Below are 20,895 nucleotides of genomic sequence, written 5' to 3'. Positions count from 1 at the left end.
ACTCAAACTCAACACCCAAAAAACAAATAATCCAGTTAAGAAGTGGTCAGAAGACAAGAATACACACTTTTCCAAAGAAGACGTCCAGATGGCTAACAAACACATGAAAAGATGCTCAACATCACCCATCATCAGGGAAATACAAATCAAAACCAACTGTGCCCCACAAAATGTCTTTATAATTTTTTTAATTTAAATTCAATTTAGTCCTTGAATAGAATCTGGTTTGAATAAGCAAATAAGATATTTTTGGTACAATTTGGGGGGGGGATTTGAATAAGGACTTGGCACCAAATGATATGAGAAAATAAATGCTACTCTACTCAGGTGTCATAAAATGGTACTATGGTTATAGAAGAAAATGTCATTTTCATGGAAATGCATACTGAACTATTTAGTATGTTATGATGGATGACAGCAGCAAAAATGACAAAGTTAAGGATCTCCAAACACTCATTCCTGAATTAAAACAATGAAAAATCTGGTAAAAAATGTCAGAATAAACTTTTTCAGAACTCTGGAAGCTAAAGGCTTATGGCAACTCTCCAGTGGAGAATTCTAGTGGGGGAAGTAAAGGCTGTGGAACAGGAGTGAGAGGGAAAGATTTACCATATACCCACATATAAGTTTCACCCTTTTGGAATTTAGTGGGGATCCATCCTAAAAATAATCAGAGAAACCAACACATATAAATATGTTCACCCCAAATGTGAACTTGGCAATAGGCTAAATGCCTCACATTAAAGAAGTCAGGTAAATAAGATATATCCACGGATAGAACATCTGGTGGCCATTAAAATATTTAAAACAATGGCATAAGGACATACTTATGAAATAATATTTAAAAGGCCAGGTATATGTATTGGTTTTCAACTTTTACAGTCAACCCCTAGTTAATATAAAGTATTAATCACAATGCAATATAAATGCTAACAACCTTGACAATGTAAGGGAAAATGTGCAGTTTACAGAAGGTCAGAAGAAGAAAGAAAGAATAGTGTTCTAATGTCTGTATCTTAGAAAGTGGGTAATCAAGAAAGAGTGACAGAGCTGAGAGAAAGAGAAACAGAGACTAAGCTGATACATCAAGAAATAGTGGTATAAACCCTACCATCTTGAGTTTTGGAGGTAATGACCAGAAAAAAAGAAAACCAGAAGGTTGTCTCTTAGGCAAGGGATTGGAGGTGAGGAAAGCAGAAGTGAAGACCACTGCATTTCATCCTAAACTCCTCTGTGCTATATGATTTGCTACCAAATAAACACATTAATTCGATTAAAAGTCAATAAAGCAAGATATAGGATTGTATACACAACCATAAAAAGAGATACATAGGAAAAACAGATTTGAAGGAAACGTCAAAACATTGACACAGGGGCTGCCTCTGGGTAGCAGAATTATGGGTGGTTTCTTCCTTATACATTCTTCTATTTTCTATATTTTCCAACTCTTCTATTTTGCTAATCAGCCAGAAACTATAGGGAAAAAATACAATAAAAAAAATAGTAACATTTGTTGACTGACTCACTAAGAGAACACTTTCAAGGATTACCCTACCACCCCATTCCCCTGACCCCCAGCAAATAGCAGAAAGGCCAGATAAGGATGGGTAGGACCACAATAGCCAAACTATGGAAAGAACCTAGACGTCCATCAACAGATGAATGGATAAAGAAGATGTGGTATATATATATATAATGGAATACTATGCAGCCATCAAAAGAAATGAAATCTTGCCGTTTGCAATGACATGGATGGAACTAGATGGTATTATGCTGAACAAAATAAGTCAATCAGAGTAAGATAATTATCATATGATCTCTCTGATAGGAGGAATTTGAGAGGCAGGGTGGGGGGATCGTGGGGGATAGGGAGGGAATAAAAGAAAAAAGATGGGATCAGGAGGGAGACAAACCATAAGAAACTCTTTTTTTAAAAAGATTTTATTTATTTATTTGACAGAGAGAAACAACCAGAGAGGGAACACAAGCAAGGGGAGTGGGACAGGGAGAAGCAGGCCTCCCACCGAGCAGGGAGCCCAATGTGGGGCTTGATCCCAGGACACTGGGATCATGGCCTAAACTGAAGGCAGACGCTTAATGACTGAGCCACCTAGGTGCCCCCATAAGAGACTCTTAATCTCATGAAACAAGCTGAGGATTGCTAGGGGGTTTTGGGGGAGGGATAGGGTGGCTGGGTTATCGACATTGTGGAGGGTATGTGCCATGGTGAGTGCGGTGAAATGTGTAAGCCTGATGATTCATAGAACTCTACCCCTGGGGCAAATAAGACATTATATGTTAATGAAAAAAATAGGATGGGTGGAATCAGCAGGGGATATCCTGGGGACCCATGGGTATGGAGGTACCAGCACCCTCTGCAACAGACTGTTGCAGTAATAGCTTTCAACTTGCTCACATCTCCCTGCATGCAGAGGAGGATTCTGCAGTTCCCTCTCTCGAGAGGTGTAATCCATACCTCCACCTCTGGAATTGAGGCTTGACCATGTAACTTGCTTTGGCTAGTGGTACAATGGAAAACATGACACCAGCAGGGGCTTGAAAAGTGCTTGCAAATTGGGGCTTTCCCTCTCTTGCTAATGGACATGTTTCTGCTTTCCTGTGAAAAAGTTTACGCTGGCTTCCTGGTGGACTAGGAGAAACCACATGGAGAAAGGCACTAGCCACCCCAAATTTGGTCTAGACTCCTGAAGATCTGTTTAGACCATCCAGCCCAGGCCAAGCCAGTCCAGACTAGAACAATAGCTTAGCCAACCTACAGAATAATGAGAAATGATCAGCTGTCATTGTTCTAAGCCACGAAGTTTGGGGTAGTTTGATAAGCAGCAAAGGCTAACTGACACGCCCTCCAATGTGAAAACCACCCAACCAGTGAGATCAATAAAATTCTTGTATTACACTCTAAATTCCACATTCAACTCAATGATCATTCTTTCTTCCCTCCTCAGAGCTGGCCTCTCAGGCAGTACAGGTGACAGTCTAAGGAGCCTTGGGCCTTGTGAAGTTCAACAGTCATCAGAATTTCCCTCATCAAAGTATTACCAAAGGTCTGGGATGATGGTAGCTTCTCAGAAGCCTCAGAGTGCTAGGTGGAATCTGCTCAAGGTCTTCTTTTCACCTCAAGCCATATAACATCAGAAGAAACATGCTCCATCACCTCTGACTTTGCTAAGCTGAGTGCATGAAATATGTCTTATCCACTATTTTTGCTCCAGCACCTAACACAGTATCCTGGCACACAGGTGGTACTCAACAAATGTTTGCTGAATAAACAAATGAGTGACTGAATCATATCTTCTTATGTTATGTATCCCAACTACCCCCAGCCTATTTTCCCCAAACCATACCTACAGAGTTTAAGGACAGAATACTGGATCACCTTTAGGACTCCATGGAGCATCATCTGAGTTCTTCTTTTTCTTGGGTCGAGATTTCAAAGCAGGGTCATCATCATCAGACTCCAGGGAAGGGTAAACTGCAATGAGAGGGGAAAGCAGGGTAAACAGATATTTCATCTAGAAGGGTGAAGATGGAATGATGCCAACACCTCAGCTCTGGCCACTCCCCTACCAGTAGACCCTTTACTTAATCCACACTCAAATGCAGGAATCCCTGAATATGCCACATACTTTTCATGTCTTTCTACTTTTGTACCTTTGCTGCAAATGTCCTTCTCCAAGCATCACCTAATTCTGATTCACTCACTCAACATCCATTTAGTGAGTCACTTCATGAATTACTTTACTGACCTTGCAAAACTCAGCTCTAGATTCACTTCCTAAGAAGCCTTCTTGTTCTTCTAACCTGATTCAGATGGCTTCTCAACTCTCCAGAGTATCCTGGGTATACCTCTACTGGATTTATTTATTATATAGTATTTGAGAGTTGAAAAGTAAATAAGTCACCCCTAACTTACTGTAAGGGCAGGAATAAGTATTATTTGATTTCAAACTAAGGGAGCCTAACACAATGCAGAGTACGTACACAATAAATGTTGGCTGAAATGGAAAAAGAAATGCTATACATGTTATCACACAAAGGGAACAAAAAGACCACTTGGGCTGAACTGACAACAAGATTACTGCAACTGAATGATCTGAAAGGCAAAACATATACAAGTATCTCAAGCTATACACATACACACAAACATCCAGTTTTATCACATTCTGCTCACAATCCACATGCAACACCTATAGGATTTAATGGGACAATGATGTAGATAGATCCTACTGATGAAGTCAAATTCTGTGTCTACTGCTTCTAAACCTGAAAGAGAAGCAAAGTGAGAGTGAAACTTCTTCCTAGTGATCCTACTCATCCAAATGACCAGAGTCAAATTTCTCTAGAATTATCCTTCATCAGAGGAATTCTAGTCACATACTTCCTTCTAGTAGGACCTCTTTATAGGAAAATGAGTTCATTTTTCAGGCCTTCCTTTCTTGAGCAAAGAGGTAAAACTCCTGCCTTCTGACTTTGAAAGAATCAAAAAGAGGGGTCAATGATTGTCCCTCAAAAGAAATAGCTTCTGGTAACAATTGTTTGAGAAAGATCCCATCCTTAATAGTCCCAGTGGCTGTCAATATTATTCTGTTGGGTCTGAAAGGGTTTGCCATCTCAAGGAAAGTAGTATGGTATGGTAGAAAAATCGTGAGTCTAGGGATCAGATGTTACTTTGAAATCCTGGACTGATCCACTAGCTTTGTGACTTAGGAAAACTTCTCTAGGTTTCACTATCTTCACCCATAAAATTGAAATAATACTATCTGCCTTGAAAAGTTGTAAGGATTGAGAGATAATAAGTATAAAGTAGCATGCAAAAAGAAATTCCATTCTAAGGTTCATGTCTTATTCAAGAGAGGTTATGATGTAGATAATAAGTAAGTGTAGACCTTTAAAGAAAATAGAAGTTAAGATACACATATTAAAAATGTAAAGGTAGAAAGGAGTGATGTCCCCCAAATGGAGTTAGGAGCTCCAAGTATTTGTCCCTTCACTGCAGCAACTGTTGAGTAGCAAAAACTGTAAGAAGAAACATTTTGGGGACTCTGGAATACATTCAAAAACTTAGAAGGGGAATGCTTAACAACAACAAAAAGTCTGCTTAGTTTGGCATTTAAGTAAATTTCTATCAAGAAATCTCAGTTGACCACTAAGGCTACAGAACGGATACTTCAGTGACCACATACTAAAGGACACTGTCTATAAAAAGCCTTTGGAAAGTCACTAAATAAACAGATAACTGTAGCTCACAGTAAGCAACAACAGAAAACTCTGGGGAGGGAGGAAAATAGGACTTCCAGAGTTACCACATTATATAATATTCAAAATGTCTCAGCTTCAGAAAAACTTATGAGGCATGCAAAGAAACAAGTATGTTTTACTCACAGAAAAAAAAATTGATAAAAAAAACTCTCCATGAGGAAGCTGATATTGGAATTACTATACAAAGGACTTTGAATCAATGGTCCTATGTGATCAAAGAGAAGCATGTTTCAACAAAAAACAGAATATCAATACAGAGATAGAAAATATAAAAAGGAACCAAATAGAAATTCTGGAGCTGAAAAGTACAATGTGGTTGTGAAAAATTCACTACAGGGATTCAATAGCAGATTTTGAGCGGGGAGAAGAAATAATCAGTGAATGTGAAGAAAGCACAATTAAAATTATCCAGTCTGATGAGCAGAAAGAAAGAAGAAAAAACGAACAGAGGCAAAGGGACTGGTGGGATGCTAACAGGCTTACCAATGTATTCATATGGGAGTCCCAGAAGGAGAACACAGAGAAAAATCAGAAAGACTATATGAAGGTATAACAGTCAAACACTTTCCAAACTTTATGAAATACATGAAGATAAACATCAAAAAACTCAATAAATTCCAAATAGGATAAACTCAGAGATCCACACTGAGCTACATTATATTCAGTCAGTAGATAAAAAGAGAGAATTTTGAAAGCACCAAGACACAAGCAATTTGTCATCTCACAGGATCCACAATAAGATTAACAATCAATTTCTAATCAAAAACAAAGGAGACCAGTGGGTAGTTAGGTGATCTATTTAAAACACTGAAATAAAGAACTGTCAACCAAGAATAATATATTGGGTAAAACTGTCCTTCAAAAATGAAGGCCAATTAAGACATTCTCAAGTAGACAAAATCTAAGAGAGCTTGTCATTAGTAAACCTGCCCTTTAAGAAATACTGAATAGAGTCCATCAGGCTGAAATGAAAGGATGTTAGAGAGTAACTCAAAGTTACATGAAGAAACAAAAATCACCAGTAGAAGTAAGTAGAGAGGTATATATAAAAGCCCATATTGTTTTATTTGTGGTTTCTGATTCCTTTTTTGTTTGCTATATGATTTGGAATTCCAATACATACAATAATAACTTAAATCTATGTCAATAGAAATACAATATGTAAAGGTTTAAGTTGTGACAAAAATAACAGGTACAGCAAGACAACTGTATACGAACAAAGTCTTTGTATGCTATGGAAGTGAAATGGTACTGATTCAAACTAAACTTAATAAAGTTATATAGTTGAGATATTAATTATAATCTCCAGGGCTTATCCTATGTGGAAAAGAAACCTTAAAAACATTTTAAAAAATGAGCAGTGAATCAAATCGGTACACTACAAAAAAATCAATTAAACACAAAAGAAAGCAGTAACAAGGAAATGAGGAACAAAATGATACAATAAATGGAAAACAAATGGTAAAAAAGAAGTAAGTCATTCCCAATTGGTAATCACTTTAAATGTAAATGGATTAACTAAACTAAATTCAAAGCTAACAGAAGAAAGGAAATAATAAAGATTTGAGCAGAGATTAAAATGAAATAGAGAATAAAAAACAATCAAATCAGTGACACCAAAAGTTGGTTCTTTGAAAAAAAATCAACACAAGCAAGTATTTAACTAGAGTGACCAAAAAAAGGGGAGAAGACACAAACACTGAAAATGAGAATTTAAAGTGGGGATATTACTGCAGACTTTCCAGAAATAAAAAGAACTGCAAAGAATATTATGAACAATTGTATGCCAATAAATTAGATAAACTATATGAAATGGACAAATTCCTAGAAGCACATAAATCACTTAAACTGACTTAAAAAGAAATGGAAAATCTCAACTAACCTATAGCAAATATAGAAATTGAATCAGTAATCAAAAAGGATCCAACAAAGAAAAGTGCAGAACTAAATGGCTTTCCTGGTGATTTCTACTGAGCATTTAAAGAAAAATTAACACCAATCCTTATCAAATTCTTCCAAGAAGTAGAAGAGAGAACACATTCTAACTCACACCTATGAGGCCCTCATATCAAAGCCAGAAAAAGATACTACAGGAAAAGAAAACTACAGACAATATGCTTTATGAATATTGATGTAAAAATCCTCAATCAAATACTAGCAAATTCAGCAGTCTATTAAAAGGATTACACACCATGGCAAAGGGGAATTTATCTCAGGAATGCAAGAGTAGTTCAAAGAAAATTAATCAAACAAAATTAATCTATCAATGCATGATGGATAAAGAAAATGTGATATATGTGTAATGGAATACTAGCCAGCCATAAAAAGAAGGAAATCCTACCATTTGAAACAACATGGACAGACCTTGAGGGTATTATGCAAAGTGAAATATGTCAGAGAAAGGCAAATACTGTATGATTTTGCTTATATGTGGAATCTAAAAGAAAAAATCCAAATTCATAAAGAGATCAGATTTCTGGTTACCACAGGCAGAGATTGGATAATGGGGGAATTAAATGAAGGTGGTCAAAAGGTACAAACTTTAAGTTATGAAATAAATACATATTAGGGGTTAGTGTACAACATGACAACTATAGGTAATGCAACTGTCTAGCTTATTTGAAAGTTGCTAAGAGAACAGATCCTAAAAGTTCTCATCATGGGGGGGAAAAAACCCTCTTTTTTATCTTCTTTTTTGTAACTATACAAGACCATGGATGTTAACTAAACATACTGTGGTAACTATTTCACAATATATGTAAATCACATCATTATACCATATACTTTAAACTTACACAATGCTGTATGTCAATTATTTCTCTTTTTTAAAAGATTTTATTTATTCATTTGACAGACAGAGATCCCAAGTAGGCAGAAAGGCAGAGAGAGAGGAAGGGAAGCAGGCAAGGGAAGCAGGCTCCCCGCTGAGCAGAGAGCCCGATGTGGGGCTTGATCCCAGGACCTTGAGATCATGACCTGAGCCGAAGGCAGAGGCTTTAACCCACTGAGTCACCCAGGTGCCCCGTCAATTATTTCTCAATAAAGGGAAAGAAAAGTAAAGGAAAAAGGAATATTTTTAGAAATTGTATGAAAGAAAAAATTAAATTCATTTGAGGTCTAATGACAAAAATATATTCCCTTTTCCTAAAAAAATGAAAGTGAATATAATACACAGATTAATAAAATGAAGGAAAACACATCATCTTCTCAGTCGAAGCAGGTAAAGAATAACAAAACCCGGGGCACCTGGGTGGCTCAGTGGGTTAAAGCCTCTGCCTTCGGCTCCGTTCATGACCCCAGGGTCTTGGGATCGAGCCCCGCATCGGGCTCTCTCCTCTGCGGGAAGCCTGCTTCCTCCCCTCTCTCTGCCTGCCTCTCTGCCTATTTGCGATCTCTGTCTGTCCAATAAATAAATAAATAAATAAATCTTAAAAAAAAAAAAAAAGAATGACTAAACCCATCACCTATTCAAGATAAAAACATTCAGAAAACTAGAAAAGGGCACTTCTTCAATATAGTAACAGGCACTTATGAAAACCCATGGCTAACATCATACTTAAAAGTGAAAGACTAGGGGTGCCTGGGTGGTTTAGTGGGTTAAATGTCTGCCTTCAGCTCAGGTCACAATCCCAGGGTCCTGGGATAGAGTCCTGCATCCAACTCCCTGCTCAGCAGTGGGGGGCCTGCTTCTTCCGCTCCCTCTGCTGTGCCCCGCCTACTTGTGCTCTCTGTTAAATAAATAAAATCTTTTTAAGAAAGATTTTATTTATTTATTGGACAGAGACAGTGAGAGAGAGAATACAAGCAGGGGGAATGGGAGAGGGAGGAACAGGGTTCCCACTGAGCAGGCTGCCCAATGTGGGGCTCGATCCCAGGACCCTGGGATCATGATCTGAGCTGAAGGCAGACACTTAACGACTAAGTCACTCAGGCCCCCTAAATAAATAAAATCTTTTAAAAAAAGGGGGGGGAAGGGGCACCTGGATGGCTCAGTGGGTTAAAGCCTCTGCCTTCGGCTCAGGTCATGATCCCAGGGTCCTGGGATCGAGCCCCGCATCGGGCTCTCTGCTCAACGGGGAGCCTGCTTCCCCCCTGCCTGCCTCTCTGCCTACTTGTGATCTCTGTCTGACTTGTGATCTCTGTCTGTGAAATAAATAAAATCTTTAAAAAATAGGAAAAAAAAGTGAAAGACTAAAAGCTTTCCCTGAAGATCAAGAATGAGGCAAATATGCCCACTTTCACTACGACTATTCAACAATGTACTAGAAAATTCTATCCAGAACAACTAGGCAAGAGAAAGAAATAAAAGGCATCCGAATTGGAAAGGAAGAAATAAAACTCTATTTGCAGATGATCTTATTCTATGTACAGAAAATCCTAAACAATCTTCAAAAAACTATTAGAGCTAATAATAAAAATCAGTAAAGTTGCAGGAAATGAGATCACTGTAAAAATCAGTTGTATTTCAGGATGCTTGGGTGGCTCAGTCAGTTAAGTGTCTGCCTTTTGTTTAGGTCATGGTCTCAGAGTCCTGGGATCAAGTCCTGCATTGGGCTCCTGGCTCAGCAGGAAGCCTGCTTATCCCTCTGCTTGTGCTTGCTCTCTCTCTGACAAAAAATTAAATAAAATCTTTTTAAAACTCAGTTGTATTTCTATAAACTAGCAAAAAACAATCTGTAAAGAATACTAAGAAAACAACTCCATTTACAATAGCCTCAAGAAGAATTAAGCAAATAAGAATAAATTTTAACCAAGGAGGTATGGGACTTACATACTGAAAACCTCAAAACATTATTGAAATTAAAGCCCTAAATAAATGGAAAACCAGCCTATGTTCACTGACTGGATGTCTTACTATTGTTAAGATAGCAAGAACACCCAAAGCATTCTATAAATTCAATGCAATTCCTATTAAAATACCAATGGCATTTTTTGCAGATATGGAAAAGCTGACCCTAAAATTCTAATGGAACCCAGAATAGCAAAACAATCTTAAAAAAGAACAAAGTTGGAGGATTCCATTTCCCAATTTTAAAACTTACTACAAAGCTACAGTAATCCATACATTGTAGTACTGGCATAAAGATAAACATATAGATCAGTGGAATAGAATTGAGAGTCCAGAAAAAAAAAAAACCCTACATCTATAGTCAACTGATTTTCTTTTTTTTTTAGAGAGAGAGCAAGAGAAAGAGAGCATGTGTGAGCAGAGGGGTGGGGAGGGAAGGGTAGAGAAAGAGAGAGAGTGGGAATCTTAATTAGGCTCCAAGCGCAGTGCAGAGCCCAATGCAGGGTTTGATCGCACGACTCTGATGTCATGATCTGAGGTGAAATCAAGAGTAGGATGCTTAACCAACTGAGTTACCCAGGTACCCCTAGTCAACTGATTTTTGACAAGGGTACCAAGACTATCCTATGGGGACAGGGCAGTCTCTTTAAAAACTGATGTTATACAGGGGTACCTAGGTGGTTCAGTCAGTTACAGTATCCACCTTCAGCTCAGGTCATGACCTCAGGGTCCTGGGATTGAGTCCCACACCAGGATCCCCGCTCAGCGGGGAGTTTGCTTCTTCCTCTGCACCTCCTCCATGCTTGTGCTCTCTCTCTCTCTCAATCTCAAATAAATAAATAAAATCTTTAAAAAAAAACTGGTGTTATACAAAGAAAAATAGTAAAATTTTAACTCAATTAATAAATTAAAATCCAATATTAAAATTTATTTAAACAATTCAAATGAGGGGGAGAAATGAGAAAGAGAGAAACAAAAAGCAGAAGAAACAAATATAAATGACATAATAAAATGGTAAGCCCTTATCTGAACATATCATTAGTTACATTAAATGTAAATGGCCTAAAAATAGATTATCAATAAGGATTTAAAAAAAAAACATAAGATTCAACTAAATGCTGGCTACAAAAAACCCCACATTAAATAAAATCATATAGGTAGTTAAAAATAAAAGGATAGAATAGTCACTTAAATTTACCCTGAAAAATATCTAGCATTGTGTGCATTTTTAATTTGACAAAATGTCATTGTTTTTTAGTTTCTTATTCAGTGCTACATCTGAGATCTGTAGGTTTCTGTGTGTAAATCTAGCTCATTATTTCTGACTGTGCTAAAATTTACCATCCTTGACTTCTCCTTTCCCCAAGGGATGGGCCTCAAGGACCCCTACAGGATTATTGGCATACTTGTCTCCTGATGGATTTGTGGGAGACACTGTCTGGGCTACATGTTCCACAGTGAGATTTCATGATTAATGTTCCTCTCACCAGACTGCACCGGCCTGGTCCTACCACCTCCCCGCAAGCACTGAAGTCAGAATTTTATGCGGTTGTATCCATCTGAATTTTCCTGCTGAAAAGTGAGGTGTATAGATGTTTCCTGACCTCCACTGAATGAGTCAGTTCAATCTTAGAAGCTTATTTTCCTTCCTTTTTTTCAAACAGTGAATACCAGTTTCCTCTTCAATTAGTTGAGAGAAATGAGGCCTCATCTTATTCTAAATTATTTCAGTGAATAGCACTGAGAACAGATTCAAGCTTTTTTCCCTCTTCATTCTGTGTGAATGTGAATTGAATATCACTTGGGAACCAAAGATGAATGACACAGACTGAGTTCTGGGTCATGATAAATATAAATTAATGAATGAATAAATGAACAAATAAATAAATGAGGATATAAAAAAATATACCATACCAACATTAATTTAAGAAAGCTGGATTGACTATTAAGTAACTTTACACCAAGGAAAATTACCTGGGATAGGAAATAACATACTAACATAATAACAAGAAGACATAACCGTCAATCAACTTGATCTAATTGAAATTTATAGAACACTCAACCCAACACTAGTAGAATACACATTCTTCTCAAGTTCACAAAGCAAAATTATCAACACAGACTAAAACCTGATTGATAAAACAAATGGTGGTAAATATTAAATAAAACCATAAGCAAGTCCTTTGAGAAGATTCATTAAATTGATAAAATGCTAGCAAGAAGGACAAAGAAAAAAGACAAGACACAAATTACTAATATCAAGAACAAAAAGAGAGATATGCTAAAGACATCATAGACATTAAAAGGGTAATAAGGAGTATACTACAAACAACTCTGCACCCATAAATTCTACAACTTAGCTGAAATGCATCAATTCCCTGAATGACACAAACTATCAAAACTCACCCAAGGAGAAACAGATAACCTGAATAATCCTGTACCTACTAAGGAAAATAAAACCATAGTTAAAACCTGAAAAAGAAATCTCTAGGCCCAGGTGGTTTCACTCACAAATTCTACCAAACATTCGAAAAAAAAAAAGAAATGCTAATTCTACACAACCGCTTCTACAAAACAGAAGAGAAGGGAATACTTCCTACCTCATTCTTTGAGGCCAGCACTGCCCTGCTACCAAAACTAAAGTCAGAGAGTAAAAGAAAAAATTACAGACCAATATCCACATAAACATAGACACAAAAATCCTCAGTGAAATTCTAGTAAATAAATCAGTAATATATAAAAATAATATCTAAGGTCTATACTATAATTTTAAGTCTGGTTCAATATTTGAAAATCAATCAATGTAACCTACCATATTAACAGACAAAAGAAGAAAAACCATGTGATCATACCCATTGTTGGAACAAAAACACTGGACAAAATTCAACACCCACTCATAAACAAACCCTTAGCAAAATAGGAATAGAAATGAACTTCCTTAATCTGATAACCTATAGCTAACATCATAAGAGTGAGAAAACCGAATGCTTTCCTCCTTAGATTGGAAAGAGGTCAGGGTGTTCACTCTCACCCCATTGTGCTGAAAGTCCTAGCCAGAACAAAAAGGCAAGAAGAAATAAAAAGACTTACAGATTAGAATGAAATGAATAAAATTGTCCATGTTTGCACAGGACATGATCATCTATACAAAAAATCCCAAGAATATATTTTAAAAGCTCCTAGAATAAGTGAATATACTAAGGTTGCAGGATACAAGGTCAACATATAAAACCAAACACATTTATGTATCCTAACATGAAACAATCGGAAACCAAAAGTTAAAAAAGGTACCATTCGAATCTCCAAAAAATACAGAACTCTGGGATAAATCTAACAAAACCTGTGCAGGATCTGCATGTAAAATCCATAAAATACTGATAAAAGATATTTTAAAAAGACTAAACACAGAGGGAATAACATATACATAGAACACTCGATATCTAAGATGACAACTGTCTTGCAGTTATTGTATAAACAGTCTGATGATTTCTCAGAGAGTTAAACACAGAATTACCATATGACCCAACAATTTGACTCATAGGTAAATGCCCAGAATGAATGAAAACATGTCTACACAGAAACAGATGCAAATGTCTATAGCAGCATTATTCATAATGGCCAAAAGATGGAAATAACCCAAATGCCCATCAGCAGATGAACAGAGAAACAAATTGTGGCATATCCATACAATGAAATAATATTTATCCATAAAATGGAACAACATACTGATATATGCTACAACTTATATGAACCTTGAAAACATTATGCTAAAGAAGAGAAGTCAGACACAAAAGGTCACATATTACCTGATTACTCTTATATGAAACATCTATAATGGGCAAATCCATACAGACAGAAAGCAGTTTAGTGGTTACCAGAGGACAAGGAGGAGAGGGCGGCATGGGTAATAATCACTTAATGGATATAGGGAGCTTTTCCAGGGGTGAAAAAAAATGTCTTAGAAAATGCATTAAGTGCCAGTGAATTGTACACTTTAAAATGGTTAAACTACATGTTTTGTGAATTTTACCTCAACAAAAAATAAAGATGCCAATTCTCCCCAAATTGATGTATACATTTAAACACAATTCCAATCAAAATCCCAGTAGAAATTTTTTGTGGATTCAGACAAATCAATTCTAAAATTTACATGGAAAGGCAAAATTGAAGAACTCATACTAACTGATCTTAAGAATTGCTATGAAGCTATAGTAATCAAGACATTGAGGTACTGGCAAAGAGACAGATATATACATCAATGAAAAAAAAATAAAACAATCCAGAAACAGATCCACACCAATATGGCCATTTGATTTTTTACGAAGATGTAAATGTAAGTCAATGGGGAAAAGAAAGAGTCTTTTCAACAAACGGTCTTGGAACAAATAGACATCCATACACCAAGAAAAGGGTGAACCTCAACCTAAACATACCTTATGAAAAACTTTAGTCAAACTATGTCATGGTTAGAAATGTAAAACAGGAAAACTGTTATGACCTGAGTTTACATAAAGAATTGTTAAATGAGACACAAAAAGCATAATCATTAAAAGATAAAATTGATACATGAGACTTTTTGGAAAATGAAAGTGCTTGCTTTAAGAAAGGAAGTGTTAAGAATGAGAGAAGCTCAGACTAGTAGAAACTAATATATATCTGACAAGAGACCTGAACTCAGACTATATAAAGAATTTTCAAAGCTCAACATTTAAGTAAAAAAAAAAAATTAAAAAATAGGCAAAAGTTGGAAGATGGAAGAGTAGGAGGTTCCTGAGTTCACTCTGTTCCAGATAACAGCCAGATCAGTGACACTTCCCCTGAAAATGACACAAAGACTGGCAGAACAGACATTACAAGGTTCATTTTAGACAGGAGGCCACACTGAAAAGGATAGGAGGGATGGAAACAAAACTAACCTTAAACAGAAGGGACAATACAAGCACAAAGAAGTGAGAGGATGAGACCCCACTCTAGGCACCCCAGGCACAGAGGACCACGCTGGGAAGACAAATTTCCATAACATTTGGTTTTGAAAACAAATGGGGCTTCATGTTGAGAATTTTTCAATTAGCAGGGTTTATCCCTGGGTGCTTTAAAAATCAACAGGCTTAGATCCTAGAGAAGGCTTGGAACCTGGAAAGCTGGGGAACAACAAGGAACTGGGTCCCAGCCCTTTATGGGCCAGTGTTACAAATAACCCAGCCAAGATAAAGCAGAGAAGCAGCAGTCTGAAAAGCACCTGGGGTATACTGAAGATTTATTTACTAATCGCAGAACTTGTGCTGGAGGGGCACGGGTTTTTTAGGAGACCTCTCCAAGAACAAAACTGTTGGTGGGCACCATTTCTCTTACCCAATCCCCAGCCTAGAGAGGCCACTTGTGGAAACCAGTACAAACACTGTCCACCTATCTTGCTAGCACCACGTGCCTTAACCCCATGTTCTCCTGCCACTCAGCCCATCCAACCTGCCCAAATCAGGAAGCAGCCTTCCCTCCAAAACTACTCCTGTCCCAACACACCCTGCAAGCAACCCCATCAGGGAAGAGTGCCACTCCAAAGTAACTACTGCCCTGGGGAGAAGGGAAGATAACCAAACACACCAGAATGCCCTCAGTCCCAGCACCCACACCTTATTAACTGGCAGCACAGAGATAGTTCTCTGCCCATCAGTCCTGGAATGGGTGCAGGTATCTGGGCTGTCAGCCCCGCCAACTAATGAAAGCCTTCCAGAGTACAACATAAGGAGACTGCCCTGCAGGTCAATGTGACTGCGGCCCCAGCAGATCAGCTGAGGGCAGGCAAGTGTCTAACTACTGATACCATCCAGCTACAAGCTTGTAGCAACCCCAGACAGGCCCTTTAACATCAGAGGGACCAAACCGTGCCCTTGTGCCCACCCAAAGTAGGCAGAGAGGGCTATTGCAACCAACTGGACTGAAGGCAAACACAGATCAACTACAACAGTAGGGTACATGCACCAACACAGGAGATACCCCTCCGGATGCCAATTGCCTGGTTCTGGTGAACAGGGGGCATTGTGCTACATGGCACTATAAGATCTCTTCTTCAAAAGGCCACTACTTTCAAGATCAAGAGATGTAGCCTTATTTACTAATACACAGAAACAAAGACAGTCAGACAAAATGAGGAGACAGAGGAATATGTATCAAATGAAGGAACAAGACAAAACCACAGCAAAAGAGCTAAATGAAATGAAAATAATTAATATGCCTGATAGAAAATTCAATGTAATGGTCATAAAAATACTCACTGGACTTGAGAAAAGAGTGGAGAATCTCAGTGAGACCTTCAACAAACAGAAAATATAAAAAAGAACCAGTGAGACATGAAGAACTCAATAACTGAAATAAAAATACACTAGAAGGAATCAATTATAGATTAGAGAAGGCAGGAGAATGGATCAGCAATCCGGAAGACAAGGTAATGGAAAGAAACCAAGCTGAACAGCAAAAAGAAAAAAAAATGAGAACAGATTAAGGTACTCTGTGATATCAATCAAGTGTGATAACATTTACATGATAGGGACTGCAGAAGAAGAAGAAGGAAAGAGAGAGAAGAGGGCAGAAAACTTATTTGAAGAAATAATAGCTGACAACTTCCCTAATCTGGGGCAGGAAACAGATATGCTGATCCTGGAGGCACAGAGAGCACCCAACAAAATTAACCCAAGGAGGTCCATTCCAAGACACATAGTAATTAAGACGGCAAAAAGTGGTGATAAAGAGAATTTTAAAAGCAGCAAGAGAAAATAAAACAGTTACATACAAGAGAAACCCCATAAGGTTATCAGCTGATTTTTCAGTGGAAACTTGTCCAGCCAGAAGGGAGTGGCATGATACATTCAAAGTACTGAAAGGAAAAAAACTTGCAACCAAGAATACTCTACATGCCAAGGATATCATTCACAATAGAAAGACAGATAAATAGTTTCCCAGGGCCATCCGGGTGGCTTAGTCGGTTAAGTGTCTGACTCTTGATTTCAGCTCAGATCATGATCTCAGGGCTGTGAGACTGAGTGGTGTGCATCAAGCTCCTCACTGCACATGGAGGCTGCTTAAGATTCTCCTCTTCCTCTCCCTCTGTCCCTCCGTCTACTCCCTCTCTTTAAAATAAAAGTTTCCCAGCCAAACAAAGGTTAAAGGAGCTCATCACCAATAAACTAGCCCTGCAAGAAATGTTAAAGGGAATTCTTGGAGTGGAAAGAGAAAATCATAATCATAAGTAATCAAATGATGGGGAAATTTTTCACAGGTAAAATGCAAACACAAAATAAAAGTAGTACATGAATCACTTATCAAACCAATATGGAGGTTAAAGCACAAAAACAGTAAAATCAACTATATCTACAAAATCAGTCAAGGGATTCACAAAATAAAAGGATAAAAAGTATGACATTTTATACATAAAACATGGGGAGTGGTAAAAATTTAATGCTTTTAAATGGCTTCAACCTTTAGTGACCATGAATTCAATACAGACTGCTATATGCATAAGATGTCATTACGAACCTAATGGTAACCCTAAATCAAAAATCTGTAATACATACACAAAACATAAAGGGAAAGGAAGCCAAGCATATCATGAAAGAATGCAAATACACTACAAGGGAAGAGAGCAAAGAAGTATAAAAAAAAACCTGAAAAATAACAAAATGGCAATAAGTACACACCTACAAATAATTACTTTAAATGTAAATGGACTAAACTCTCCAAACAAAAGACACAAGGTGGTGAAATGGATAAAAGAGAAATAAGACCTATCTGTATACTGCCTACAAGAGACTCGCATCAGACCTAACACATATGCAGATTGAAAGCGAAAGGATGGAAAAAGGTTTACCACACAAATGGAAGCAAAAAGAAAGCTGGGTAGTTATACTGAAATCAAACAAAATAGACTTTAAAACTAAGACTGCAACAAGAGACAAAGAAGGACACCACCTAATGATAAAGAGAACAATCCAACAAGAGGATAGAACAACTGTAAATATTTATGCACCCAACATGGGAGCACCTAAAAACATAAAGCAACCATTAACAGACAAAAGAAGAAAGTGACAGTAATATAATAGTACGGGACTTCAACACCCCACTTATATCAATGAAAAGATCATCCACACAGAAAATCAAAAGGAAACAACAGCTTTGAATGACAAGTTTGACCAGATGGCCCTAACAGATATATTCAGACTGTTCCACCTAAAACAACAGAATACACATCCTTTTTAAGTGCATGTGGAACCTTCTCCAGAATAGATCACACATTAGGCCATGAAACAAGCCTCAATAAATTTAAAAAGCACGAAATTCTACCATATATCTTTTCTGATTACAACAGTATGAAACTAGAAATCAATCACAAGAATAACTCTGGAAAGAGCATGAATAAATGGAGGCTAAATAACATGCTACTAAACAATGTGTCAACCAAGAAATCAAAGAAAAAATTTAAAAATACAGGGAAACAAGTGAAGATGAAAACACAATAGTCCAAAATCACCTAGATGCAGCAAAAGCTCTTCTAAGAGGGAAGATTCCAGAAATACAAGCCTACTTAAAGAAATAAGAAAAATCTCAATAAACATCCTAACCCTACACCTAAAGGAGCTAGAAAAAGAAGAACAAAGGCAAGCTGAGAAGAAGGAAGGACAAAATAAGGTGTAGAGCAGAAATAAATAAAACAGAGATTAAAGAAACAATAGAACGCATCAATGAAACAAAGAACTGGTTCTTGGAAAATATAAACAAAATGGATAAACCTTTAGCCAGATCCATCAAGAAAAAAAGAGAGAACTCAAAGAAAATCAGAATGAAGGAGGAGAAATAACAACCACACCACAAGAATACCAAGAATTTTAAGAGAATTCTACGAAAAATTATATGCCAACAAATTGGACAGCCCAAGAAAAAAATGGATAAATGCCTAGAAACATATAACCTTCCATAACTGAATCAGGAAGCAAAAGAAAATCTAAACTGACTGATTACCAGCAATGAAATTGAATCAATAATCAAAAAACTCCCAACAAACAAGTCTAGGACCAGATGGCTTCACAAGTGAATTCTACCAAACATTTTAAGAAGTGTTAATACCCACCTATTCTTCTTGAATTATTTCCAAATTATTGAAGAGGAAGGAAAGCTCCCAAATTCATTCTGCAAGGCCACCATAACCCTGATACCAAAACCAGATAAACACACTAAAAAAAAACAAAAAACAAAAAAAAAACCCTACAGACCAGTATCTCTGATGAACACAGATGCAAAAATCCTTAACAAAATAGTAGCAAACTGAATCCAACAATGTATTTAAAAAATCATTTACAATGCTCAAGTGGAATTTATTCTCAGGATGCAAGGGTGGTTCAATATTCACAAATCAATCAACAGCATACATCACATCAATAAGATAAAACCATATGATCATTTTAATAGATGTAGAAAAAGCATTTAACAAAGTACAACATCCATTCATGATATAAATTCTCAACAAAATAGGTTTAGAAAGAAGATATACCTCAACACAACAAAGGCCATCTATGAAAAACCCACAGCAAACATCATACTCAATAAGGAAAAACTGAGAGCTTTTCCCCTAAGATCAGGAACAAGACAATGATGTCCACTTTCACCACTTTTATTCAACATAGTACTGGAAGTTCTAGCCATAGCAGTCACACAAGAAAAAGAAATAAAAGGTATCCAAATTGGTAAGGAAAAAGTAAAAGTTTCATTATTTACGGATAGCATAATACTATAAATAGAAAACCCTAGGGATGTCTGGATGGCTCAGTCAGTTAAGTACCTGCCTTTGGCTCAGGTCATGATCCCAGGGTCCTGGGATCAAGTCCCACATCCGGCTCCTTGCTCAATGGGGAGCCTGCTTCTCCCTCTGCCTGCTCTGCCTGTTCTGCCTGCAGCTCTCCCTGCTTCTGCTCTCTCTCTCTCTCTCTCTCTCTGACAAATAAATTTTTAAAAAACCAAAAAAAAAAAAAAGAAATAAACCCTAAAGACACCACCAAAAATCTATGAGAACTGATAAATGAATTCAGTAAAGTTGCAGGAAACAAACACACAGAAACCTGTTGCATTTCTATATACTAAAAATTAAGTAGCAGAAAGAGAAATTAACAAATCAAGTTACAATTGCACCAGAAATAATAAAATGCCTAGGCATGAACTTAATAAAGCGAAAGACCTATATTTAAAAAAAAAAAAAACTATAAAATGATGATGAAAGAAACTGAAGATAACACAAACAGAAAGATATTCTATGCTCAGGGATTGGGAGAACAAATAATGTCAAAATGTCCATACTAACCAAAGCGATCTACAGATTTAATGCAATCCCTTTCAAAATACCGATAACATTTTCTCACAGAATTAGAACAAATAATACTAAAATATGCACAGGACCAAAAAAGACCCTGAATAGCCAAAGCAATCTTAAGAAAGAAGAACAAAGCTACAAAACTGGAAGTATCATAATCCCAAATTTCAAAATATATTATAAAGCTGCAGTAATCAAAACAGTATGGTATGAGCACAAAAACAGACACATCAATTAATCAGAAAGAATAAAGAACCCAGAAATAAGCACATACTCATACAGTCAATTAGTCCACAACAAAGGAGGAAAGAATATACACTGGGGAAAAGACAGTCTCTTCAATAAATGGTTATGGGAAAACAGGACAGCTACATGCAAAAGAATGAAACTGGACCATTTTCACTGGACCATACACAAAAATATACTCAAAATGGATTAAGGATCAAAATGTGAGACCTGAAACCATAAAACTCCT

General features: G+C 37.0%; 1 protein-coding gene across 4 annotated transcripts in view; it reads right to left on the bottom strand.

Annotated features, from left to right (window-relative positions):
- The window catches only part of LOC111139928 (PHD finger protein 8), a 96,851-nt gene that overhangs the window by 14,241 nt on the left and 61,715 nt on the right, over positions 1-20,895 (bottom strand). For all 4 annotated transcript variants that reach the window (XM_022492339.1, XM_022492341.1, XM_022492340.1 and 1 more), the window contains one exon: positions 3,398-3,493. In XM_022492339.1, coding sequence (XP_022348047.1) covers positions 3,398-3,493 — 96 coding nt within the window. The remainder of the gene's footprint in view (positions 1-3,397; positions 3,494-20,895) is intronic.

The sequence above is a fragment of the Enhydra lutris genome, unplaced genomic scaffold (genome assembly GCF_002288905.1).
Source record: "Enhydra lutris kenyoni isolate GAN:26980312 unplaced genomic scaffold, ASM228890v2 scaffoldscaffold125, whole genome shotgun sequence".
In the NCBI taxonomy this organism is placed as follows: Eukaryota; Metazoa; Chordata; class Mammalia; order Carnivora; family Mustelidae; genus Enhydra; species Enhydra lutris.
This window is presented reverse-complemented; position numbering and strand designations above follow the sequence as displayed.